The 25,091-nt window shown below is 41.8% G+C and overlaps 2 protein-coding genes across 4 annotated transcripts in view; one reads left to right on the top strand and one right to left on the bottom strand.

The window, feature by feature from the left end:
• nbeal1 (neurobeachin-like 1) overlaps nt 1–21,732 on the top strand; it is a 41,207-nt gene extending 19,475 nt beyond the window's left edge. For 2 of the 3 annotated variants that reach the window (XM_026360993.1, XM_026360992.1), the window contains 43 exons: nt 251–349; nt 549–1,120; nt 1,261–1,393; nt 1,501–1,620; nt 1,743–2,052; nt 2,421–2,506; nt 2,837–2,926; nt 3,031–3,208; nt 3,327–3,460; nt 4,660–4,819; nt 5,580–5,682; nt 5,772–5,931; nt 6,875–7,033; nt 7,256–7,415; nt 7,652–7,740; nt 7,989–8,594; nt 9,557–9,732; nt 9,836–10,124; nt 10,232–10,540; nt 10,619–10,768; nt 10,856–11,013; nt 11,285–11,409; nt 12,660–12,786; nt 12,886–13,034; nt 13,116–13,249; nt 13,367–13,468; nt 13,623–13,718; nt 13,835–13,959; nt 14,065–14,205; nt 14,384–14,514; nt 14,811–14,920; nt 15,133–15,250; nt 15,379–15,476; nt 15,621–15,737; nt 15,900–15,989; nt 16,139–16,248; nt 16,416–16,588; nt 16,698–16,792; nt 17,147–17,263; nt 17,569–17,730; nt 17,935–18,083; nt 18,191–18,326; nt 19,304–21,732. In XM_026360993.1, the coding sequence (XP_026216778.1) occupies nt 251–349; nt 549–1,120; nt 1,261–1,393; nt 1,501–1,620; nt 1,743–2,052; nt 2,421–2,506; nt 2,837–2,926; nt 3,031–3,208; nt 3,327–3,460; nt 4,660–4,819; nt 5,580–5,682; nt 5,772–5,931; nt 6,875–7,033; nt 7,256–7,415; nt 7,652–7,740; nt 7,989–8,594; nt 9,557–9,732; nt 9,836–10,124; nt 10,232–10,540; nt 10,619–10,768; nt 10,856–11,013; nt 11,285–11,409; nt 12,660–12,786; nt 12,886–13,034; nt 13,116–13,249; nt 13,367–13,468; nt 13,623–13,718; nt 13,835–13,959; nt 14,065–14,205; nt 14,384–14,514; nt 14,811–14,920; nt 15,133–15,250; nt 15,379–15,476; nt 15,621–15,737; nt 15,900–15,989; nt 16,139–16,248; nt 16,416–16,588; nt 16,698–16,792; nt 17,147–17,263; nt 17,569–17,730; nt 17,935–18,083; nt 18,191–18,326; nt 19,304–19,408 (6,951 nt within the window). In that variant the 3' untranslated portion in view covers nt 19,409–21,732. Of the gene's footprint in view, nt 1–250; nt 350–548; nt 1,121–1,260; nt 1,394–1,500; nt 1,621–1,742; nt 2,053–2,420; nt 2,507–2,836; nt 2,927–3,030; nt 3,209–3,326; nt 3,461–4,659; nt 4,820–5,579; nt 5,683–5,771; nt 5,932–6,874; nt 7,034–7,255; nt 7,416–7,651; nt 7,741–7,988; nt 8,595–9,556; nt 9,733–9,835; nt 10,125–10,231; nt 10,541–10,618; nt 10,769–10,855; nt 11,014–11,284; nt 11,410–12,659; nt 12,787–12,885; nt 13,035–13,115; nt 13,250–13,366; nt 13,469–13,622; nt 13,719–13,834; nt 13,960–14,064; nt 14,206–14,383; nt 14,515–14,810; nt 14,921–15,132; nt 15,251–15,378; nt 15,477–15,620; nt 15,738–15,899; nt 15,990–16,138; nt 16,249–16,415; nt 16,589–16,697; nt 16,793–17,146; nt 17,264–17,568; nt 17,731–17,934; nt 18,084–18,190; nt 19,276–19,303 lie in introns of those variants that run through there. The other variant, XM_026360991.1, reaches the window with a different exon arrangement.
• Nucleotides 21,733–21,929: 197 nt separating this feature from the next.
• Nucleotides 21,930–23,723, bottom strand: LOC113164725 (lectin-like). Its single transcript, XM_026364159.1, has 4 exons — nt 23,495–23,723; nt 23,239–23,376; nt 22,659–22,770; nt 21,930–22,003 (listed from the first exon to the last, which is right to left on the bottom strand). Exons 1-4 carry the CDS (start codon nt 23,720–23,722, stop codon nt 21,930–21,932), a joined length of 552 nt encoding a protein of 183 aa, XP_026219944.1. The 5' UTR covers nt 23,723.
• Nucleotides 23,724–25,091: the final 1,368 nt, after the last annotated feature.

Genomic DNA, 25,091 nt, shown 5'->3' with positions numbered 1-25,091 from the left:
AATGTTGAAATGTAGAATTTGAACAATTTGAGGGCTGAGACACTTATTCCAAAGTGAGTCATTGAAGTAAAGAAAAAAAATATAGTTTTTGCTGTGAAAATGTGGGGAGGAATATTCATCATATCATCCTTATACAGTTATACAGAGTTCCTGTGCATTATTATGCAAATCTAAAGAGACTATTTACATGTTTTTGTGCCATAAAAGATGCCATAACCTTGTATTTTCAATCTTTTCACCACCCCGGTAGGAGGTTTTTAAGGAGAGGATTGGTTACAATCACCTGTATGAGGTGCTCATTTCTCTCGGTCAGCCATCCCGACACCTACTCAAAGAGCTAATGAACATGGTGAGAGAAAGATTAGTTTTCATGTTTGTCAGTTGATCTTCTGTTTTTGATATTTGCTCTGGTTAATCCTATCTGGCTAAATGATGGCCTTGTACTATTTTTAATGGTTTGACTGACTTAATGTCAATTTCTGATCCACTATCTGTGTGTATTCTGTGTCTTAAACTTTATCTATCTTTATGTGTTTCTGTGTGTGTAGGCGGTGGAGGGAGAACACACCTCAGTGGGGCTCCTGGGCATCAGCAACGTGGAGCCCTTGCTGCTGCTGGTTCAGTGGCTCCGGGAGCTGGACTCATCGGAGCTGCAGCTTTTCACAGCTGACTGGCTCCGCCGTCTCAGCTGCCTCAACCGCCAGACCCGTGCCACCTGTGTTAATGCCACCATGGTCATGCGTGTGCTAGCTGCCTTGGAGCAGCATCAACAGCTACATCGAGCTTGCGCCGAAAGCCTGCTGGCATTGGTGGGATCACTGGGCTCCCAGTCTTTGAGTGCAAGGGAACTGCTGGGCCTCTTGCGCCTCCTCAGGCCACCAGAGTCCAGCCAAGCACACCCCTATGTTGGTCCGGTCCTCAGGGCTCTCCTAGCCATGGTACGCAAACAGGGCCTGGAAAGTGCCATGCAGTACTTTGACTTGTTACCCAGCATGGCTGGTATTGTAGTTCCAACAGTGCAGCGATGGCCAGGATCTGCTTTCAGCTTCCTCGCCTGGTTGTCACTGGACCAAGACCAGCTGGGCCCACCCAGCAAGGACAAGAGGAAGCAGCTCTACAGGTGGGAGGAAATATGTATTCAGTTTTTTTTTTTAATCTGAACTTTCCTTACTTCTTATTCCAGTAGAGCTACATATTTTTGAAGTGAAGGTTGTGTATGTCAGCTGCTGCTCCAATAATTTTCCTGTTTATGCCTTGCAGTTTTTTTACTCCGGGAGGTACTGGTTTTGAGGCTTTTATCAGCTCAGCGGGTGTGTTGGTGGTGGCGGTATGCACTAAGAAAGAGTATGTCACAGTCATGCTGCCTGACTACTGCTTCTGTGACTCTCTCTGGGTGAGTCAGGGTTTATGACATCATTTATTCACTGAAAACCACAGACAGAATAAAAATGTCTAACACTAAGTGCTGATTTAAACTTTTTTTTTTTCCTTTTTTTACAGCACAGCATTGGTGTGGTGCATGTACCAGGAAAGAGGCCATTTGGACAGAGTCTTGTCTACATTTATGTTGATGGACAGCAGAAACTGTCTGCCCCCCTCAAGTATCCCACCATGACGGAGGTTATTAGCATTCACTAATAATTACATATATAAAATAGTAAACCGACACCTGGCAGTCATAAAACTGAGGTTAAGGACTCATCTGTAACCTGTGATGTGCTGTTTCTCTCCTCTACCCACAGCCATTCATCTCTTGTTGCATCGGCTCAGCAGGCCACAGGACCACCACACCGCCACCCTCCCAGATCCCAGACCCTCCCTTCTCCTCAGCCACCACACCCACTACTCGCTCCTCACTAGGTGGCATCCTGTCGCCACAGACCTGGGGGGGACTGCTGGGGGGAAAGCCTGAGTCTGTGACAAAGCTGATCTCAGCAGGAACCCAGGACAGCGAGTGGGGAAGCCCCACGTCCCTGCAGGGCCAGCTAGGAAGTGTCATGGTGTTTCATGAACCCCTGCAGCCCAACCACATAAAAGCCATCTGTAGTGCTGGTAAGCAGAAAGAGATGAAAGGAGGAATAAAGAAAGGAAGGGAAGAATATGAGAAGAGATTTAGTATTAAATACAGGTGTTTGTGCAGGGAGGAGGTCTATTGTTTAATAATGAGATAAACAGCTATGTGACCAATGAATAAAATGAGTTCAGCAATGAAGTGTAACAAAATACAGACCATAGATTTACATTTATTTATTTAGCAGAAGTTAAGGTAGGCAAGGTAAGCGTAAGTAGGTCTTGCAAACCCCAATCTCCGGCATGGAAGGCGGAAATCTTCATCCAGATCAAGAAAAACAAGTTATACAAGGTTTTCTGTTTTTTCTACATTAATCTTAAATTCTTCCTCTCCCTTTTTTGCTACATAGGTCCAAACTGCACCTCACCACTCAAAGCACAGGAATCTGAACTCGGTGACCTTTCAACCAAACTGCTGCTGCACTATTCACCCAAGGTGACTGGACCTCTGCAGTTTTAGTCACCTCTTCTTTAAGCTTCAAAATCAGCCACATACAGAACAACCTGCAGAGCATCTGATGTGATTATAGAGGTGGAATCAAGCCATTTTAAAACACAGGTTTTCATAGTTGTCGTGCTGTTGTTTCAAGGAGAAGGGAATATTTGATCTGATGAGCTGTTATTAATGTAGTAGTAGTTTATATTTCTTTTAGTGCATGGGATTTAATGAACACTTATATTGAGATAAACTAATATCTTCACCACAGTTTTATTAAATTGTTTTTTTGAATCCTGTATTTAGTTGTTGTTGTTTTTTTGTCAACAGGCATGTAAGAACCCCATCTGTCTAGATCTGTCTCCAAATATGTTGCATGGGCGCCTCACTGGGAACAAAGTTGTCAACTGGGATATCAAGGTGGGGGAACACCAACTCATTCTGTCACATATGTACTCAGAGGATTTGAGTTGCATCTCTGTAGTCTCTGTTTTATTTATCCGTTGCTGTATTATCTGTGGCAGGATGTGATAAACTGTGTAGGCGGCCTGCCGATACTTATCCCTATACTGGAACAGCTGTCCCTGTTGACCCCTGATCAGCAGGCCAGTGATCCTGCAGCGGGGTCAGATTTTATCACCCCTGATGTATGCACACCAGCCGATGGCGACTGGGTCATTCTCCCATCCAGCAGGGCTTCAGGTTTGTTCTACTTCAGCATGCAACACAACATTTCTTTATACTCTGGTTTCTTTTTTGTGATGACACAATACAGATGACAAACCGGGGAACTCAAATGTATTTTTATTCTCTGTTTCAGAGGCTCGCCTAGAGAAGAACCTGGTGGCCACCTTCTTGCTGGTGCTGAAGCATTTCCTGCAGAGACACCCAATCAACCAGGAGAATCTGCTTCACTTGCACTGCGTCAGTACACTGGGAGCCCTGCTGCAGAAGGTCTGTGTTTAAGCCTAATTTGGTTCATGACTGATTTTAGCCAGCAGTCAGGTGGATCAAGATTCTGACAATCGTCAACTTTATATTTACTTCGCTTAACATAATGTTGGTATAACACAAATATCATGTCATAACTATACTGCCATTTTTATTGAGTTAAAATATGTATTATAATATTAAATATTTACCATTTATACTCAAGGAATACAAGACATAGTTTACACCAGAAACATAAATCTCATACCTGCAATTTGTGACGTTAAAGAAACTTTCAACAAGTTTTGATGAGGGCTGGGTCCCCTTGTAATATTACTCATTTATGATTCACACTGATTCGTTTTACTTCAGCTTACATTTGTAGGGGTTTTATTGTTCTTTTTGTTTTCTCGTACTTATTTTTAAACTGTTCTACAGCCTTTTTGGCCATTATCAAGAAATTGGGTTATTTTCAAAAATTGCATTAATTACAAACAGTGTCCACATGATGTTAGTCTGTGCAAACGGAGCACTTATTTTTGTTTAGGTCTGTGGAAAACTTACGAATCACTCACTTCACTTTATGTTTTTGATAAAACAGCAGCGCTGTATACCCTTAATATACTACTTACTGTGTAACCTTTAATACATTAGTCAAACTGGATGTTGCTAGCTGGGGCGAAGAGCTTTTGTCCTTGTCTGTAGGTCTGTCTCTGTGTTTGTTCTGTGTCTGTATTTGTCTTTTCCTTTTTCCCCTCATTTGTTCGTTCTTTAATCCCCAGCTCTCTTTTGTCCCTCTTTCCTTTTCTATCTGTTCTCTGATCGAAGTGCTTCTGTACTTATTAGCTTATTGACGGGTTGGAATTACCTCTGAATCAGCGTTTACACCACAGAAAGTAAAAGCCGCCCCAGCCACCTAGATAAAAGTAAATGTCTTAGATGTGGTGATAGCTGCTCTAGGCTAAGCAGTCACACCCTGTAAATGGTAAACGTCCAAATAAACCGCTCATGTGTTTCCCTGTTCTAACATGTTTGTTATCTGTTTGTGGAGTTTATGGATGGCACATTGCTTTATACTTGCATCTTAACAAGCCTCATCATGGTTTATGGGAGCAAAACATAATAAGTACTTATTTTATTTCTCTACTATTGTGTGTCATAATTTTGCCAATAACTGAACAAATAATGCTAAAATGCCACCTATTGTTTTTGTATGTGTTTAGTTGCCAGCAGGTCACGTGGATGTCAATGTGCTGGTTGCTGTGCAGCTGCTGATAGAGCAGGTGACGTATGAGAAGAACCAAGCCCTGCTACAGCAGCTTCACACACATCTGCTGTTCAACTTCAACATCTGGAACAAAGGAGACTTCCCTCTACGCATAGGTAAGATTGATGTTTACATTTCTGTAATAATAGGAAATATGTTAAGTAGGAAACTATAAAACCAGCATAGGTGGGAATCGTATCAGCTGTCAAATGTCAATCAATCAATATTTTTTCAATGTTTAATATATCCAGACATAGTCTTATTCTTGTGCATGTTAAGGTTGTTTTTATTCAAATTTTTAATTTTGTAATATATTGCTGGTAAGGTTTGGCAAACTTGTGGCTAGGTTGTTGGGTTTTCTATATAAATCTGTATACAGTTGTATTTGTAAGGTCTTAAACCTTAAACACTGTAAAGTTTCTTGAGATGAAATCTGTTGTGAATTGGCGCTATACAAATAAAATTGAATTGATATAACAATAAATTATTCTAAGCCATTATTGTTGTTGGTTTTCTATGACATGAAATATTACTCTACCTGTTGTGACTGATATTAAATGTACTTTGGTGAACACAGTTGGATTTTTGACAATGTGCACATCACTGACCTGAAGGTCAACCCGTGCAATAGGTAGAGGTGATGAGTCTGAGAGTAGGTTAAAGAAACGAGGAATGAACATATATTTAGTAAATAAACAGTGTGCAGCAATGTTTTTAAAATTATCCTCTATAGTTTATTTATATTTCTATTTATGCACCTTCTCTGTTGTTGTATGTGATGCTGCATTATTTTGTTTATGAAACATACTCCTCCATCTGTGTGTTTGTGTCCCTGAGACTGTTACCGGCTCTGACTTTTTCTTTCCTCCCATGAAGGTCATATCCAGTACTTGTCCACCGTCATCAAAGATAACAGGAAGCAGTTTCGGAAAAAATATGGAGTTCAGTTCCTTTTGGACACCATACGCCTCTATTACGGGTGAGACTCCATTTCCCAAAGTTCATAGATACATAAACACATATCATATACACTGTTTACATAGAACTACATCCCCATCTGCTCTGTAGGAAGAACAGCAATAAAGAGAGTGACCTGACTGAAGATGACATTTGTACCATCCGGGCGTCTCTCTACGGCCTCATCAAGTACTACATCAGCAAGGGCATGTCCCATGAGGAGATGCACAGCATTCTGCGATACATTGCTGCCATTGGAGATGAGGACCAGGTGAGGACATGGGTTGGTTATATAAATGTAGAATTATACTACATCATTATTTTCCTCTAAATTCTTGTCATGTTGTAATACATCATGTAGCAGCTTAAAAAGATTGTCCCCAAATAAGAACCAGAATAAATCTGACGTAAAACCCGATCAGTGCACAACATTCACTATGAACACACTTCGTTAGAGTGTGCTGTGTGTCAGACCAACATCTAAATTTGGAGAATGTCAAGTTATTATTAGTGTATACTAACGTTAAATGGCCCATTTATTGTGAAACTGGTTAATGCCAACGTTTCATTGTGAACTTAGATGACCTTTCTCAACAGGATTTCTGTTTCATTATGAGACGTACCACACTGATGCCTGATGTCTGTACAGGAAACTATCAGTTCATTTCCTGCCTGGCAGTTGTTTTGCTGTCCCCTCTCTAGATTATTTTTAAATATTTTCCTCTTTGTAAGCAATATTTATCACCTTTTGGCTGATATGACCTACTTTATTACTTTAAAGTAATAAAGTAAGTCATATCCCTTTTTTCATTTTTATCTGTCACTTTGCATATTCTCTTACACTGCCGCACTGTATGTGGCGCTTACATCGCCCTCTGTGAACATATTGTGTTAACATAATCACGTCATCTCCCTTTATTATATTTATTATTTTGCTAAAACTACATTTTAAATGCCACCCTAAATGAGTTTTATTAAAAAGTAATCTGTGAAAAAACACAATCTTATTACATTAACCAAAAAAAAACAACATTTTTTAATCCACGAAATGATTCAATGCTGCTCAATGTTACATAAGACTATATGTGAAGTACATTTTGTCTTCTATGTTTGTTTGTTGTTTTTTTTTTCTTAAACGGTGTAGAAATGTGTTAAAGCAAGCAACATTGATTATGTAACAGTAACTTATGTAGTTTTGGTTGTGGGTTTTGTAGCTTTGTGGGCTGCTGGAGTCGTTGCTTAGCCTACTTCAGAGCAGCCCGGCCAGGGACCAGCTCTTCCTACTCCTCTTTGAACCAGGAGCGGCCGATACCTGCTATGCTCTTCTGCTCAATAACAAACACTCTGACCGACTCAGAGAACTTGTCTTCAAGGTGGGTTACTGCAGACAATCTACAAACACACTGACATCACTTCTAATATGTTATGATGCCAAAAGTCTAAATATCATACAACTAAAACATGTCTTGCAGAAAATTATAACTTTTTCAAGTCATGGAATTTCAAAATATCATTAATGATGATGTAAATCACAGGAATGTGATCTAAATATTTTTTTAATCAAAATTTAATTTTCTCTTTCCACCTCTGTGCAGTTGTTTGAACGCATGTTGCGCTGTGACCGTGTCTATGAGAAGAATAAGCATCGGTTACGGCTGAGGGAGGCAGGCTATTCCGGCTTGTCACTGCTCTTCTCTGAACTTCACATCACTCCAACCCTGATCCGCTGTCTCCTCAACCAGGTTCTCCACACAGGTCTGTCATTCTGTCTGAAATAGTTACCATAACAGTCACAGCACATAGTACAACACACAGATTCCTGTAGGTAGCTGTTTGTAGACAGTATGTCTGTCCAATTTCTTTGGACACATCAGTGCAGTTCACACAAAACTACACAGTAGTATTAGCACATGGAACCGATAACTAGCACTACACAGTATATACAGTTGCACAAATGTGTAAAAAAAAATGTCTGTATGAAAAATCTGCAGATCAAGTGGTGAACTACAAGGACCTGATGGCTTTAGTGCAGCTCACTCACCGAGCTGGGCCCAGTGTACGCCTCATCGTTTGCAAGAGGGTAAGGGAATGCCTGCACTTAAACTCTCATCAACTCTAATCATCACATATCAATCAAACATTACTAACAGCTTTTGAAGTTGAGAACCAGTAATAATCCAAATGCATCATTATAAATCAACTCCACCAATTTTTTTTTTTTCATCGTTATCAAGTAAAGTTAAGCTCTATCTGTTTCATCCTGATGATACACAACTCAAATTTCCTGCAGGCATCATTAAAGTTGATATTTTCCTCCTCTGTCTTCAGGTGTACCAGCTGCTGCAGTCCCAACAGGATGCTGCCGTGCAGATCTCGAAGCAGCAGTGTTGGCAAGACACCCTCATGCGACTGTACCTGCGTGGTGAAGGGTCCTTTCCTCTGCGGGGTTCAGACACCGTCAGCACCTGCAGCTTGGACCTTAGCCGGCCCAGTGGCAGCAGCACTAACCGCCTAGAGCTGCCACTGGAGAGGAGGGCACGGGCCGGCAGCGCTGGCCGCCTGGACCGGCTGGAAGATGACCGGCTCAGCATCGGTGAAACTCGCTCTGTGGACAGCCTGGAGAACGGTGATGTTATATCGCTGTTGGACACGCCATCTTCCTCCGCCTCCACCGAGCCCCAAATCCATGCAAAGCCATGGGTGGTGGGAAAATCAGGGGGCTTGACCCTGGATCTGTCCCACTTGCAGGCGTACGAGGGCACAGAGAGCGGCAGCCAAACACCCGGGAGCATGCCCAGCACACCATCGCCTCTGGAAAGCTCAAAGCCTTTCCCAGGGAGCTCTGGAGATCGAGATGCAAATTCCTCCTTGACTGAAGACAGCTTCCTCCTCAGTGACAATATCTCACTGGGGGAGTCCTTCAATAATTCAGAGGTGAGATGGTGTAAGATAAGTCTTGAAGATAACTTCAGCCACAGGTCTCCATTTCAGATTGTTTCATTATGCTGAGATGAATCAAGAGTGTGTTTGCTATCATAGTTTATTAAAGGAAAAGATTCAATATTATATGTTGTTGTCAACAAATCCTATGAGAAGACCAAATATTAGTAATAGTAATAGTAAAAACTAATAGACTATTTTCAGCAGCAGATTTGAACTGCGCACATGAGACTCAAAATAAACAATATTCCGTATTGCAGTACTGTTCACTGTTTATTCTAAATATATCTTTTCTTTTTCTCGGTTTGAATGGGAATTTCAAAAGAGCTTTTTTTAATTCACCTGCAGTTTGTCCGAAAATAGTATCTCATAAAGACTCAGCAATAAGCAGGTGATAAGAAACCCTGGTGTCAGCATTTCATATACATTCTGTATTCTGTGGTTTCCTTCAAGCTACTAAACAACAAGAGCTTCTAGCTAAGTGTGTGAAATGTCACCGTTACATCAGGGAGCCCAGCATTGACTTTGATCTAGCTTTCGTCACTGGAGGGCAGAGATGGAAGAGAGATAACCTGTCTCCACAGCCGGAAGCTATCAATTACAGCATTAAATATATCATTTTAAAAGCTGTAGTTGGACAATGTGTTTTATCTTTTTGTCAATGTAAATATTTAGAATTTAGACAACATGAGAGGAGACTGGAGACTAAGGGGGATCATACTGAGACTACTAAATGGTGGAATATACATGAAAACTGAAATAAGAAGTAGTATCCACACACAGTATGTAACTTAAAGATTGTATGAATCAGTAGTGACAGTATATTTGTCTTGGTCTCATTCCAGTTCAGTATTTTTCTGTACTCAGTGCAGTTATTTACCAGTGAAACCTTGAATCTAATGATAACTCTGTCCTGTCCTGTTCTGTTCTGTCCTTTTTGTGTTGTCATCTCTTAGCGGGCAGAGGAGGAGCTGTGCAACATGCTGCTGGAGATAGTGCTGTGTGTGATGTGGCGAGGTGTAGAAGGTTCCGATGATTCGGCATGGCTGGAGCGTGGCCAGGTCTTCTCAGCTCTTACCAAACTGGGAACTGCCAACGAACTGCTGCTTCCTGTTGACCAAATCAAGCTCAGGTCAGACTTGTTTTAGATTAGTAGGTACTGGATGTAATAGTGATGTAATGCTTCCAGAAACAGGGTAACAGTATCTTTCTGTGCTCCTCTTTTTGTTCTCTAGTCTAATGGAACGTATGTTGGAGTGGGCAGTGAGTGATAACCGTGAAGCATCAGCTGCCACGTTGCCACAACACACAGAGAACGCAGTGCGGTTATTACACATAGTACAAGACTTCCTGCAAGCAGAGGGCCTGGTTAATCCATCTCTATGGACAGAGAAGGTGCTAGAAGAAACTGTGACACTGATGGACAGCCTCATGGTGTGGTATTCTGCTGGCACCCAGTGGTTTCAGCTTTCTCAGGTTGGACTGCGACTGCTGCTGGGCTTCATGGCTCAGGAGGACCCCGAGGTGAGCTTTTTTCTTTTTATCATGCAACACTTATTTTATGTTCATACTGGCGTTATGCTTTTTTTTTTTTTTCTTGCTTGCATGACAATATATGACATCTGCTCCAGGTGTGTGCTATGGCCACTGCCAAGCTCAATGGCATCCTGCAGACCAAGGAGGTGTCCAGTCAGGATGAGGCCTGCTACCTGCTAGGAAAAGTGGAGGGCATTCTGCAGCACTCCATCCAGGAGCAAACAGAGGACACCTACTCCTTCCTGGTTCCTCTGCTGCGAACGCTGCTCTCCAAAGTCCACCGGCTTCTCTACATGGAGCTGCACCTCCCTCAGCTCCCTGACACTAACGGCAGCCCATCCTTCTTCGAGGACTTCCAGCTGTATTGCAACACACCTGAGTGGCGCGTCTACCTCGACAAATATGTATGTGATTGACAGTTGCACTCACTGTTTACTGCTGTTTTAGTATAAAATGTAATGGAAATTGTCATTTGTCTGCAGATTATTCCATATATGAAGCAGTATGAAATCGAAACATTCAGCCAGGGCCATGAGACCATGGCTCTGTACTGGAAGGAGTGCTATGAGGCCTTTATGGTCAGCTTGCATAAGAGAGAGAGGGAGAGGGGTGAGAGCAAGATTTGCTTCCAGGTTAGTTGGATCAGTAATATGGCATCAAATGTTGATTTAACTCAAGGCTTCTTTCCCGTGAACCTTTTCTCTTCTTTCATCCTTTAGGAGCAATTTGTTGAGCCTTTTTCACGCCGAGGCCGCCAGGAGAATCTGCGTTACAACAGCATGTTGAAGCAACAGCACAGTCAGAACAATGCCACCCTCAGGCAGTGGAAGGCAGCACGACGGGGTCTGGTGTGCGAGAGAGGGCCCTGGGCTGACAGGTGCTGTTATTAACTCCTGTACATCTGCATTTCATGGCAATGCAAATTGTATAAACTTCCATCTCAGAACATTACTTTAACTGTAGTTTTTATTTACTAAGATAAGATGACAACAATTTCAGAAACAGTGATAGGAAAACAAAAAATAGGAAGTGATCAAAGTTTATTAATATGGTATATATATGTATATATATATATAAGACTGCTGAGATCTGCTCCAAGCCATCAAACATACATTGTTAAAAGTGTGTTTTGTTACTGTTTTTAACAGGCTGCAGGATGAGATGCACTGGAGAGTGTCCAGTGCTGAGAACTACTCCCGCATGAGACTAAAGCTGGTCCGTAATTACAACTTTGACCCTCACAAAGAAGCCAGCGCTCTGAGAGACAACCTGGGTAAGCTTTAAGTATAGCTTAAATGTGTTTCCACTGACGTGATTACTTGAATATTGGGACTAGAGTAAAAATTGAAAACCACACTGGTTGCTAAAAAGCAGTAAAATGCACCTGCACCAGTAGAACCATCAAATGGATAAATATCATGGTGCATGGGGCTACGTCATGAGCACCCTTACCCAGCCTAACCTTGGTAAACAGATTAAAATGGCCTGACTTTGGAAATCCTCTTTAAGCTGAACTTATGTCCAGAATGAGTCACCCTGCTTGTTATTTTTCCTAATTTAGTTGTAAGTAATGATGGACATGTTCCAGAGTCAAATTGACTTTTATTTTTATTTTAAATGATCGTCACATATTATTTGTGTTGAAAAGAGATGAAATATTTAATTATCCTCAATCACACATAAAAAATCATAATAAACATTGTGTTCATGTAAATATAGGAAAATCACAACTATGTGTCCAAAAACCTGTTCTGAGGACTGATGAGAAGTATATTAACCATCAAAATGATGTACAAAGCAAAATGTGACATGGCAATGAGAACGGCTTACCTTTTTGCTATTAATCGCCTATTCAAACAAGATATAAAAGAAAAAAAAACGTCTGTTTTAGATTAAGAAGTAAAGTGATGCATAATAATTCAGTATTCAGTATATGATCAAATTTGAACAGTTCCGAGTCTGATGTTTACTTGAAATTCAATGTGTTCCAGACATTCATTGAAAATATTTTTAACATGTAAATACAATTTCAATAATATCCAATATATACTTTATCACAGCACCTTGCTCTGGTTCATTTTGACAGCAAACGTTTCAGGAGTTTAACATTTTGACAAACTTTCTGACTTTACATACTGAAGATCCTCAGATTATAATATAATAATACACCAAATCGCCTGAATTGATATAAACAATTTTCATATGAGAAGAATCTTGTCTTCTGGCTCTTGGATACAAAAGACGAATGTCATTTAAAATTAAGCTTTTCATGACTAAAGAGAACAGCACATATGTAATCTATATAAATGTGAGAAACACAAGTAACAAACTTTAAAACTGTAAATCTCCTGTAACATAAAATACAAGTTTGTCTTGGTAGGGAGGTTTTTATAGTTTGTCAGCATGTGACAAACATGCTAAAAAGCTAATTTGCAGCACTGCCATGTGATATTAACCACTGCACCATCTCTGGTCGCCTCCTATTAGTTTTTAATCCTCACTTGTCTCTTCTGCTTTGCTCAGGTGTCCATCAGCAGCGTGTAAACGCAGAATCTCTGCTCCTGGAAGCTGTAAAGCAGGTCAAAGTCAGTGACCTGGAAGACGACATCCTTGAGCTGCCTGAGGAAGATCCTGCTGCTGCCAACAAACAGTCAGTCACCAAATACAACAATCACTGATCAACATTATACCAAGTCAAGAATTACTGAGGGATTTTTGTAACCGCCCCTGTTCCTCTCTGTGACTACAGGGTTGAAGCAGAGGATGCGGGCCAGAAGGAGAAGCTAGTGCTTATGGAGGACTGTGAGCTGGTGACGGTGGTGGACGTGGTGCCCGGCCGCCTGGAACTCACCACCCAACACATCTACTTTTACGACAGCAGCCATGAGAAAGAGGAAGGTGAGAAGATGGAGGGAAGATTTATGGAGACACATCACTGAACTGTAACTTACACTAACTGTGTCTACTTGTTTCCTGAAGGAGTCGGTCACGACTTCAAATGGCCCCTGTCTCAGATCCGAGAGGTCCACTTGCGGCGATACAACCTACGTCGCTCAGCTTTGGAGATCTTCCTTATTGACCAGACCAATTACTTCCTTAACTTCAAAAAGGAGGTGATGAGCCACAAACTTCACTAGAGAAGAAAAAGCTGTCACTGCTTGTTGAATGTAGTATGTTAATCTCTTTTTTTACAACCCTTTTTTAAAAATGAGGTGTTTTCTTATTAACAGGCGAGAAACAAGGTCTACAGTCGCATGTTGTTGCTGCGACCCCTCAGCCTTCATGGGACCCGCTCACCTCAGGAGCTACTCAAGGCCTCTGGACTCACACAGGTCAGAACACAGGAATTTAATCAATAACATTGTCAACATGGACTTTAAACTTAAATTTCAACCTTGTTTTTTCCTAAATGTGAGATGTTTTGTGGTAATTAAAATAAAAAGTACATTTATAAACACTGTGTTTTGCCTCTACTCTCATATACAGAAATGGGTAAACCGGGAGATTTCTAACTTTGACTACTTGATGCAACTCAACACGATTGCAGGGAGAACGTACAACAACCTGGCTCAGTACCCAGTGGTACGTGTCAAAATAAATATCTGTGAGACAGTAGGGGGCTAGGGTATGTGTGATATCAACCAGTGTCCGCACATTGACTGCCATACAAAAATGTGTATGTGTGTGTTTGTTACCAGTTTCCCTGGATTCTATCTGACTACACTTCAGAAGAGCTGGACCTGTCTGATCCTCGGGTTTTCAGAGACCTGTCAAAGCCGGTGGCAGTGCTTAATGAACGCAATGCCAAAGCTGTGAGAGAGAAGTATGTTTACTCTGTCTATACCTATCTATAAATCATAAGACATTTGTCAGCAGCTAGAGGAAGTTCCATTGCTCAATATCCACAATCCTGGAATGTGTCCATCAGGTATGAAAGTTTTGAGGACCCAACAGGCACCATTGACAGGTTTCATTATGGCACCCACTACTCAAACGCGGCTGGGGTGATGCACTACCTGATCAGAGTGGAGCCCTTCACTTCCCTGCACATCCAACTTCAGAGTGGACGGTAAGGAGGGAGTCAAACCTTCATCAGTTCGTGTACTCTGCACTAAAGCATTTACACCCGATATTTTTGCCTTTAATTGTAGCAGTGAGAGCGTTCACTGGATAGATTTTGCCATTTAGACTTCTGCCTAATGCTTATTATGGATGCTCACTCATCTATTCATCCTATGGTGGCTCAGGTTTGACTGTGCTGACCGCCAGTTCCACTCTATTCCCGCTACGTGGCAGACCCTCATGGACAATCCCAATGATGTCAAGGAGCTCATCCCTGAGTTCTTTTACTTCCCAGAGTTCCTTGAAAACCAAAATGGTGAGTTTAATATCTTTAAAAAGATCATATACAAATCTGCTGGCTACTTCCATCATCACTGGGAAACAGAATATATTTGGCTAATGACAAAACAAAAAGCCTTAGTTTGCTATTGCTAATCTCTGTATTAAAGATTGGGTAAGTTGGTAAACAACCCAGAATCCTTTAGCGTTATGCACATGGTCATAAATATGTTTTGAATTAATTCTCTAGCTTCTCTTTAATACCCAGTTCTCTCTGTACATTGTTTTTTTCCTCACTTTTCGTTCCTTTCCTTCATTCTTACTATCGCCCAGGCTTTGATCTTGGCCGCCTGCAGATCTCAAAGGAAAGGGTGAATGATGTTGTTCTGCCTAAGTGGGCCAAGTCCCCTGAGGACTTCATCTACAAGCACCGCAAAGCCCTGGTGAGATAAAGCATTAGTTTCACTTACGTAGAGTGGTGTCGCACTGCAGCGATCTTCTTAAAAATATATTTTACAATATAGTGCAAGAAAAAATCTGAAGATTATCAAATGAATTACAACTATTGATCCCCAGTACAGTGCAGTCAGTCTTGGGTCGAGTATGTATATTGTTTTGGAATGATTAGTGACGTGTGTGTTTGTGTGTCTAACAGGAATCGGAGTATGTGTCAGCCCACCTTCATGAGTGGATCGATCTCATCTTTGGTTACAAGCAGAGGGGCCCTGCAGCAGTGGAGGCCCTCAATGTCTTTTATTATTGCACATATGAAGGTTAAGCATCCACAGCTACCACCTTACTGCTATTTCACTCATTGTTCATCATTCATCTTCGGTCTTTCACAGTTTTTGTCACATTGAACTCTAAATTTAGTATTTTGGATGTTTGTTTAATGCTTTAGGAGCCGTGGACCTGGATGCAATCACTGATGAAAAGGAGCGGAAAGCCCTGGAAGGCATGATCAGTAACTTTGGTCAGACGCCCTGCCAGTTACTCAAGGTACAGACACACACACAGATACATGATCATGTTTTTCTTTCCTGCGAATAAACAAAAGAATGGAACTTATCATTAGTTGAGGTAATGACGTACTGTAGCTGTGTCTGTAATTCTGAATCTTTTGCACTGTCTATGTGTATTTAGGAGCCCCATCCAGTGCGTCTCTCTCAGGAGGAAGTGGAGAAGAGAAAGGCTCAGCTGGATTCATGCCCTTTCAGCATGTTTGAACACCTCAGTGACCTCAAGTCCTTCTTTGTTGAGGTTTGACCTCAAATTTACTCTATTAAAGCTACACTAGGAAACTTAATTTAAATCTAAAACAAAACACCAATCAGGAGTAGTTTAAGCAAAAACAATCAAAGTGTCTTTTTCATTAAAATATCTCTAACTTTGATTTCAAATCTCTCCCACGTGATGTTTCAGGGCATAAGTGACAACGTACCTCTGGTTAAGGCTGTGGTGCCAAAGAATCAGTCCCATTCCTTCATCACCCAGGGGAGCCCAGACACCATGGTGAGTTTGATGCTGATAAGAGTTATCATAAAAATCATTGTAGAGTTATTTCATGTTATGTTACCACACCCAAACTCCATGTTCTTTAATGTCTTAAACTGGACAAAGAATAGGTAACAGTGATGTCATCATGTTTGCTTTGTCTCCAGGTGACAGTGAGTCAGAACTGCCTAGTTGGGACTCATGGGTGGCTGCCTTACAACAAGAACATCTCCAACTACTTCACCTTCATTAAGGACCCCACAGTGTCCAACACCAAGTGAGAACAGACACACACAGTGTTTACATGCAGTACAGTTACACTCTATTGTCCTGTGGAAAAAGCACACAGCTTACAACCTGTAAAACATTAAGCTCACCACGGTTAATTCTTATGTATCTAATTATGCACATAACCCTCACAGTGTTTCATTATGTCTCATCCAGGACCCAGCGTTTTCTGTCAGGACCTTTCGCCCCCGGCATAGAGGTCGCAGCTGGGCTGTTTGTGGTGTCTCACGACGGCAAGTTGCTCTTCAGTGGTGGCCACTGGGACAACAGCATCCGGGTCACCTCCCTGGTCAAAGGCAAGACTGTGGGACAGCACATACGACACATGGGTAAAGAAACGTCTTCATCTTGTCTTAAAATACAACTCACACAAGCTGAAAAATTATGAGTGGTTTCTATGCATGTACTATAATAATGTGGTTTTCATCTCTCTTCCAGACATTGTGACCTGCTTATCAACAGACCACTGTGGTATCCATCTGATCTCTGGCTCCAGAGACACCACCTGCATTGTGTGGCAGGTTCTGCAGCAGGTTAGGCAGACATGACTCACTGATACACCACTGCATACCATACTCATTTGTTTACAGTGTATTTTAGCTACTGAGCTGCAAAATATTTCTCTCATTTATAATAATAATATATATAATATAATAATATAATATAATATTATATAAGTGGTTCTAACATTACACCCTAATATGAACTTTTTACTTTTACTGATGTAATAAAATGTATAGAAAAACTAATTTCCTTTACTTTCTGTGAGCAATTGCATGAATCTCTGAATTTAATCAACACAACAGTACCTGATGATTTTCTCTACACTTGATTGCTTCAGTCTTATACATTTTACCTTGAGTTTAATTAGTTTTCTGTACTTTTAGGGTGGAGCTCCTGTGGGTCTCTACCCCAAACCAGTTCAGGTGTTGTATGGACACACAGATGAGGTGGTGAGTGTCGCTATCAGCACAGAGCTGGACATGGCTGTGTCTGGGTCACGGGTAAGAACATCTGCGTTTTTCTGTCTCATCTTGTACTGTGCATTGATGTACGATGTCTAAAGTGGAAGAAAGATTGTTCCTGCTGAATTCAACTATATGTTACATTAATCTCAGTTGGTAAAGACGTTATGTTTCACGTTCATGTTTGACATTATGTGATTAAAAACATTGCACGAGTGTGTACAGTATGTGTTTTATGATTTGGCTAAAATTGGTTTGATCCATAAGTAAGAAACCACTGTCACTAGCATAATCACAACATAGTAACCGTTGTAACTAGTGTGCTTTCACTCTACGCGCCCCAGGACGGGACAGTGATCATCCACACAGTGCGTCGGGGTCAGTACATGCGCTGCTTGCGACCACCCTGTGACAGCTCCCTGCCGCTGTCCATCCTCCACCTCGCAGTGTCCTGGGAGGGTCACCTGCTGGTCCACACCTGCCTCGAGGACAAAGCAACACTCAAGGTGCCTGCACAATGTTTTTACCCACAGACAATGTTTGAGGGTAAAAAAATCTTAGAGTTGAAGGTTCCAAACATTTGAGTTTATCAAGGCAAATACTATTTTAATATTTATTGTTAACTATGTTTTATAATTGTTTGGTATTAATTAGTATAATAAACCAGAACTGTAGCAGCATTACTGAAAGTGTTATTTTTCTCTTTCCAGGATAAAAATGCTCTGCATCTCTACTCAGTAAATGGAAAACACCTCTGCAGTGAGTCTCTGAAGGAGCAGGTGACTGATATGTGTGTTTCAGGAGAGTATGTAGTCATTGGCAGCGAGCAGGGGTACCTGTCCATCCGTGACCTCTACAGGTAAACCAAATTTAGCCTACTGTTATGAATTTAGAAAGATTCTCAGATTTAAACCCAATCTGTGTTGATGTAGATGCAGTATCTCTTACTCTGGGTCTTTTGTGCAGTCTGTCTCTGTGTACGGGGCCCATGGCCATGCGGGTGCCAGTGCGTTGTGTCTCAGTCACCAAGGAGCAGAGCCATGTCCTCGTCGGCCTGGATGACGGCAAGCTGATCATCGTGGGTGTCGGCAAACCAGCGGAGGTAAAGAACTCGCTGAGGAACTACATCGCTCAGAGCCTGGAGGGATTGCCCCTCATGGCCTCCCCTCTGCTGGCCCCACTTCGAGCTCGCTCTCCAACCCGCCTGCTGCACCAGCGTGACCAGCTGGAGTTCACCCCCACTTCGAGCTCACTGAAACCCTAGCAGCTCCAGACCCTTTTACCCTCCTGTCATTGCTCTAGATCTGACACACAAACACACACACACATAAATAAACCTGTTTATTTCCCCTTAGTCACCTCTCCTTCTCAGGGATGGTTGTCGCCCAAAGTCAGTGATTTGGCTTCGTTCCCATCTTACCAAGCCGCCACAAACAAACGTACACACATTTATATCTAAGGCACACAGATGTGAGACATTCAGCAGACACAGCGGCGACTAGAACCACAACTGTGATGTGAAAACAACTTGTTGTGCTTTCCTCATTCTGTTTTTCTGAATGATTTGGCATCTTTTGCAATATTTGACTTAATTTGGCCATTGACCTGGGATAAACTCTGTCCCATGCTGTTTACCTGAAGTGTCATTATGTTTGTGTTTGAGTGCACTCGATGAATATAACAAATATGCTGTGAAACAAACCATTGAATTAACGCCACTGCAGACTCAAGCCATATCAAGAGTGTAGCTACAACCTACTGTAATAATGCAAACTGATAATATTGTGCCAAGATAGACTTGTAAATAGATGTAGTAGAAACTAATAGATTAACCTAAATCATTGCACCTTTTCATCTTTTCTGTTCAGATTCACTTTCATCAAAGTGAATCAAGCTTTGATTTGTTTTTATCTTGTTGCCTCACAAGTCAATCTAACTCCTATGAACTAATCAATCACTCATGAATCATATCCCTCCTCCTCCCCCCTCCTTTTGTTTACTTTAACTTCACACTTTTCTTTCCCCACTCCTCCTCCCTTCCTCCTCCTCCTCCTCTTCCTCTTCCTCCGCTCTTCTCAGATGCGTTCAGGACAGATAACACGGAAGCTGTGGGGCTCCAGCAAAAGACTGACACAGATCTCCTCGGGGGAGACGGTCTACAACACCCAGCAGGACCACAACTGACCCAAGTCCGGTCCCCAAGCCCTAAAACCTCCCCCCTTCTCTGTACATCCCACTGTCACCCAGTTCTCCTCCACACCTGTCAGTCACCAAGTTTCCCCTCCAGCCCTTTTCCAGATTACTGGGTGCTGGGCAGCTGCTTTGGGCTACAACAGCATCGATATCACAAAGTCCACGTTTCTGTGTTTTTTATGTGTGTATTCCTACTTTGGATTGACCTACGGCGCTGGCGCTGTGGTTCAAACCCAGAAGTAGCACCAGCCTCAGCACCACCACCACGCCCCAACTCCATGGCTTCTTTCTTCATCGCTCAACTAGTCATCGTCATTTTGACACTATACTAAACAGTCATGTTCCTCCAGCAGGAGCCTGTTCACAGGGGCAGTGTGTACTCACTGACCTGCTCAGCTTAAGTTTGACAGGTTCTCCTGAATGTACGATTGCGTGTAATATAATTTGAAGTGGCCTTTTTGTCCCCTCTTAGTTTGCCTTCGTTGCAGACAGGCGGGCCTGTGCTCTGTAGGCCGACACTTTTCATGGTTGCCTCAAAGCTGCCACAGAGCAGCCTTATGCAGTAAGACGGCTCCATCACTCACAAGACCAAACTCTCTGTCTTTCCTGTGTGTTTTATAAATGTGTGTGTGTGTGGTTAGTTGTTGTTTTTTACTTTTTCATGTTTTTCTGATAGATTTATGCATGTGCCCGGCAACTTGGCATCTCTACGTATGAACGGCATTTTTGATCCATTTTGAGATGAGGTAGCAGGAGAAGTCGCCCTATAATTATTATTATTTTTTAATATATTTAGACATAGTTGACTTATTCTGTTTGAGAAACACAAGATCAGGAGAAAGTAGAGATAGTTTTGTTAAAAATAATACAAGAATCACTACAGTACAGACAAAACACTACAGGCTTCCATGAAAAACACTTGTCTCTTCATGTTTTATTGAATGTTTAAGTTACTTGAATCCATGTTTATTTATAAGTAGCGGTTTTTAAAACTCACAGTTTCTCTTGACCTATACATATGACATATTTAAAATTTCTGACTGTTTGGACACCTGAAATAGAAGGAGAAAGAAGAAATCCTCAAGGGCTTTATGTGATGTCAGTGTTAACAGCAATACAGCTCTTATTGTTGGATGCCTGCTGATGTTTTCTTCCTGTATTTCTGTCCCACGTAGTTGCTCAGCCAGCACTTCAGTATCTTCAGTCTTCCTCTCGCTTGTCTGGGACAGTAAATGTACCAAACAATCTTCCTTCCCCCCAGCTGCTCTTATCATTGCCTCAAACTATCATAGGTTCTAATCTTTACATCTCATTCTGCTTTGTGCTCGTTGTGAAGTGCCTGATTTCTGAGGATTTAGTCTTTTATAGGGCATCGCTAAGGTTTGAATGCCTCGTTTAGGTCACTCGGGAGTGAAGTGTGTGCTTGACAGAGAGACTGATTTCTTTACTCTGTCATGTTTGAATCACAAAACTGAATGAAAGTCCTGTGTGTGAGACTGTGATTTATATTTTTTGCCCCATATCTGTGTGTGTGTATGTGTGTGTGTATGTGTGTGTGTGTGTGGATATGCCAATGATGCGTGTGTTTATTATTATTTTTTTATATCCAAATACTAATTCTTGATTTGATCATACATGTTGATGTATGTCTCTGATTCTGTGAACCATCGGAGCCCTCGATTTCTGTGACACAGTCTTGGGCTCAGATGTGGACATAGGCTTCAATGGTTCTCTGATGTTTTCAGTGTGATTTTGTATTTAGTTTTTATTTAAATGTCACAGCAAGTTGATGTGCAAAGACCAGTATGTGTCCTTTAAGAGATTTCAGTGAATGGTGCATAAAGTGTTTTTTCAATGCAGTTTCTTTTTTCTTTCATTTATCCACGTGTCATTCAGACAAAAGACCACTGTTTGGGTTGCTACACGAATGCAGCAAACAGAGTGCCTTTATCCCAGTGTGGTGTTTTTCCTCATTATCTTTCTCTCATTTTTCTCATCCCCATAAAATCAAATAAAAGCAGCATTCCAAAAGTTAAACCTCCACAAGTAGAGCAAAATTTAAAAAGTACTATTTTGTGTCTTAGCAACATTCTCTGTGACTGTCACCAAATGGATGTGTGTATATCTGTGATTATTTATGAATACAGTATATAATGTACAGCATGATTTTTATTTCAGCGTATTTGAAATGTACTTTTGCACTTTCCAGGTACTAAACTGTAACAAATTGTTTTAGCTTGGCTCCCTAATCTGTACAAACTGCTTTGTATACACAAGTGGAAATGATCATTAAAGTCTTGTCTAAATTTAAATTAGAGTTTGTGGTTCGTGAGATATTGTGTATGTATAAAGAAGAATGAAGTGCTGTGGCTCAGGTAAGAAAAACGGGAAACAAGAACACACAAATATAACATGCTAAGTTTTATTTAAAGCAATAGGTGCCCCAAAACAACGATACAATATAAAATCAAGTCAAGCGTGCTTCGCTCTTATCTTGTGTTTCTTTGTTGTCTCATGCAGTGATTGGGTACGAGCAGATGGACGCTCTCTTCAGTTCACAGTCAACAGCTGTCCACCAGCTCTCCTCTGCAAAAAGTGGGGTAGGGTCAGATTTATGAAAGAAGTGTCGTCCAGCCTAACATAACTCACATTCGTGGGACAGTTCTGAGTAGTTTAGTAAAACGTGACAGAGCCCAACATCTGATTTATGATTGAACAAAGAGAAAACTCTCAGGTCGTCACAGGACAAAGATTAAAGTTAATATTTTCTCTGATCCATCCATCCTTTTATGTAATCGTGCAGCTAAAGGTCTGATTTCATAATGCTTCTCTTCCAGAGCACATTTATATAAAACAATAGTCTCATTAAACCAGTAAAATTGGAATTGAAAGTAGTTTAAATGACAGAGCTGTGCAAACTACACCTTCATTTGGTTCATTCCGTTTGTATTTTTGGCCTATGGTGTAATAAAGGTAGCCGAGAGTGATAAAGTCATAAAACTGACTCGGTATCTGTTGTACAGCAATATCTAGGTTATTTTAAGGTTAATATTAGCTGTTTTAATCTACTAGTCATATTAGATCAAATGAGGCTGTAAAAGAAACACTAGGGTGTTTTAAAATGACAAAGGTGCTCGAGGTGATGTGTTTTGATTTTTAAGATGAGTTACTCCCCTTAAATCTTACACAGTCATTCAGGAAATGTTTAAATGAGTTATTACTGTGTGAGTTTGATTCTTACCTATCTGAAACATCTCTATACAGACAGCTTGGTCACTGTGAATGTTGGGGTGTCCTGGCATCCAGTCGCTGTAGCTCCACTCTGATCCGTCTACCCATGATGCCTGCTGGTTCTGAGGTATAGAACACCAACACGCATACGTCATAAATGTGCACATGTAAGCGTGACTAGTCCATTCTCATTTAAGTAGCAGTCATATATACAGGGGTGTATTTCAACTATAAAATTCAAAGAGCATTTTCTCCACTGGCTTCAGTGACAGTCCAGAAACAGATGGAACATGTTAAGACAAAAGGTCAAAGGTCAATGTTTCACCAAGGTAAGAATAACACTATCAGTCCTGTTGATAACGTATCTGATAACACTCTCCTTGGCCTCCATTCAGTGTCACTGTACACTTCAGACAGCTGGTGTCGTCTTTTTTTAGGGAACTGGGTATGAGGGCTGAAGGCCGTGTTCACGAGCTGATTTGACTTTATCCTGATTTGATACTACGGTCTCACTATGGGTACATTACACAAAGCATATTTCCTGAAAACCAACCAGGCCCTGTTGAAGACTGTTTAGGAGTTGAACTTGCCTTGACCGTGCCTCCAAGCCACGTCAGCACAGGGTTATTCCCTCCACCTTTGGTCACCAGGGAAACCAGGCGGGAATGCAGATCACTGCTGGTTACAGATGCGAGCTCAGCGTTTGGAGCCAGATCTCTGCATGAGGCCTGAAGGCAAAGACAAAGAACACTTTCAGTCACAGTGGGGCCTCAAAACTAAATATTACTGGTATCATGGACTGTCCCGTGACACCCTGAGGTGTTGAAATGTTGGTGTTAATCAAACCTGCGCTTCTTGGAAGGTCAGAGGTGTGGGGTTGAACTCGAAGCAGTTTTCACCGATGATTTCCCCTTTACATGCTACTATTGGTGTTTGGATCCCTGACACAGAGGGTTCAGTTCCCTGTCTAAAACCATCAGGGATCTTCATGAAGGGCTCGGTTCCCTGTCTAAAACCATCAGGGATCTTCATGAAGGGCTCGGTTCCCTGTCTAAAACCATCAGGGATCTTCATGAAGGGCTCGGTTCCCTGCCTAAAGCCATCAGGGATCTTCATGAAGGGCTCGGTTCCCTGCCTAAAGCCATCAGGGATCTTCACAAAGGGTTCGGTTCCCTGTCTGAAACCATCAGGGATCTTCATAAATGGTTCTGTTCCCTGCCTAAAGCCATCAGCGATCTTCACGAAGGGTTCGGTTCCTTGCTTGAAACCATCAGGGATCTTCATGAAGGGTTCGGTTCCCTGCCTGAAACCATCAGGGATCTTCACGAAGGGTTCGGTTCCCTGCCTGAAACCATCAGGGATCTTCATGAAGGGTTCGGTTCCCTGCCTGAAACCATCAGAGATCTTCATGAAGGGTTCGGTTCCTTGTTTGAAACCATCAGGGATCTTCATGAAGGGTTCGGTTCCCTGCCTGAAACCATCAGAGATCTTCATGAAGGGTTCGGTTCCTTGTTTGAAACCATCAGGGATCTTCATGAAGGGTTCGGTTCCCTGCCTGAAACCATCAGGGATCTTCATGAAGGGTTCGGTTCCCTGCTTGAAACCATCAGGGATCTTCATGAAGGGTTCGGTTCCCTGCCTGAAACCATCAGAGATCTTCATGAAGGGTTCGGTTCCTTGCTTGAAACCATCAGGAAGATGAGGAGCAGAGAGTTCTTCCACTCTCACCCAACCACCACTGTTCCTCTGGACTGGAATATCAACAGGGACTAGAAGACAGAAGGTCTCTAGATCAGATTGGTTTCTTTAAGCTTATTAAATATATTCAGTGAAATCTGTGGATTCACCAACATGTGCACGTTTACAGAGCTGAAGACTGAGGAGAATAACTGGAGTCTGTCTTTCTAAAAATTGTGAAAGTTTTACTTTTACTGCTTCCTCACCCTCATCTGTCAGCCAGTGTCGTCTATCCATCTCTCCAAATCCATTTCCAGGAGAGGGATGGCTGAAATCTGGAAGAGGAAATATATAAATGAACAACACTTTGCGCCTGTTACTGTTTTTATGACCAATTAACACATTCCAATGGGTATTTCAAGTCAGATATCTGCAGTATTCATTCTTGAATGATGTTTGTTAGACGTGTGAGTGTTTCTACATACCTACTCTCCTGTCCTGCACCAGGGCAGTGTTGATGTCAACAAGGAACCTCCTGGAGGGCTCTATGTCTTGTCTAAAGCCGATGGGAACATGGTCTTGGATGTCATCAAGGACTCGGTAGCTTGAAAAGGTCTTCTGCAAACCTCTAGGGGCTGCGATGGGGACGGCCTGGAGACCTGGGGGGTGTACATCCGGCTTGTTCAGTGTTGACGTTCACATACAGGCAGTGGTTGAAAACAGAACTTTGCCAGTTTACAGAGAACTGTTCGGCCTTTGTATCAAT

Source organism: Anabas testudineus, chromosome 2, assembly GCF_900324465.2.
Source record: "Anabas testudineus chromosome 2, fAnaTes1.2, whole genome shotgun sequence".
NCBI lineage: Eukaryota > Metazoa > Chordata > Actinopteri > Anabantiformes > Anabantidae > Anabas > Anabas testudineus.
This window is presented reverse-complemented; position numbering and strand designations above follow the sequence as displayed.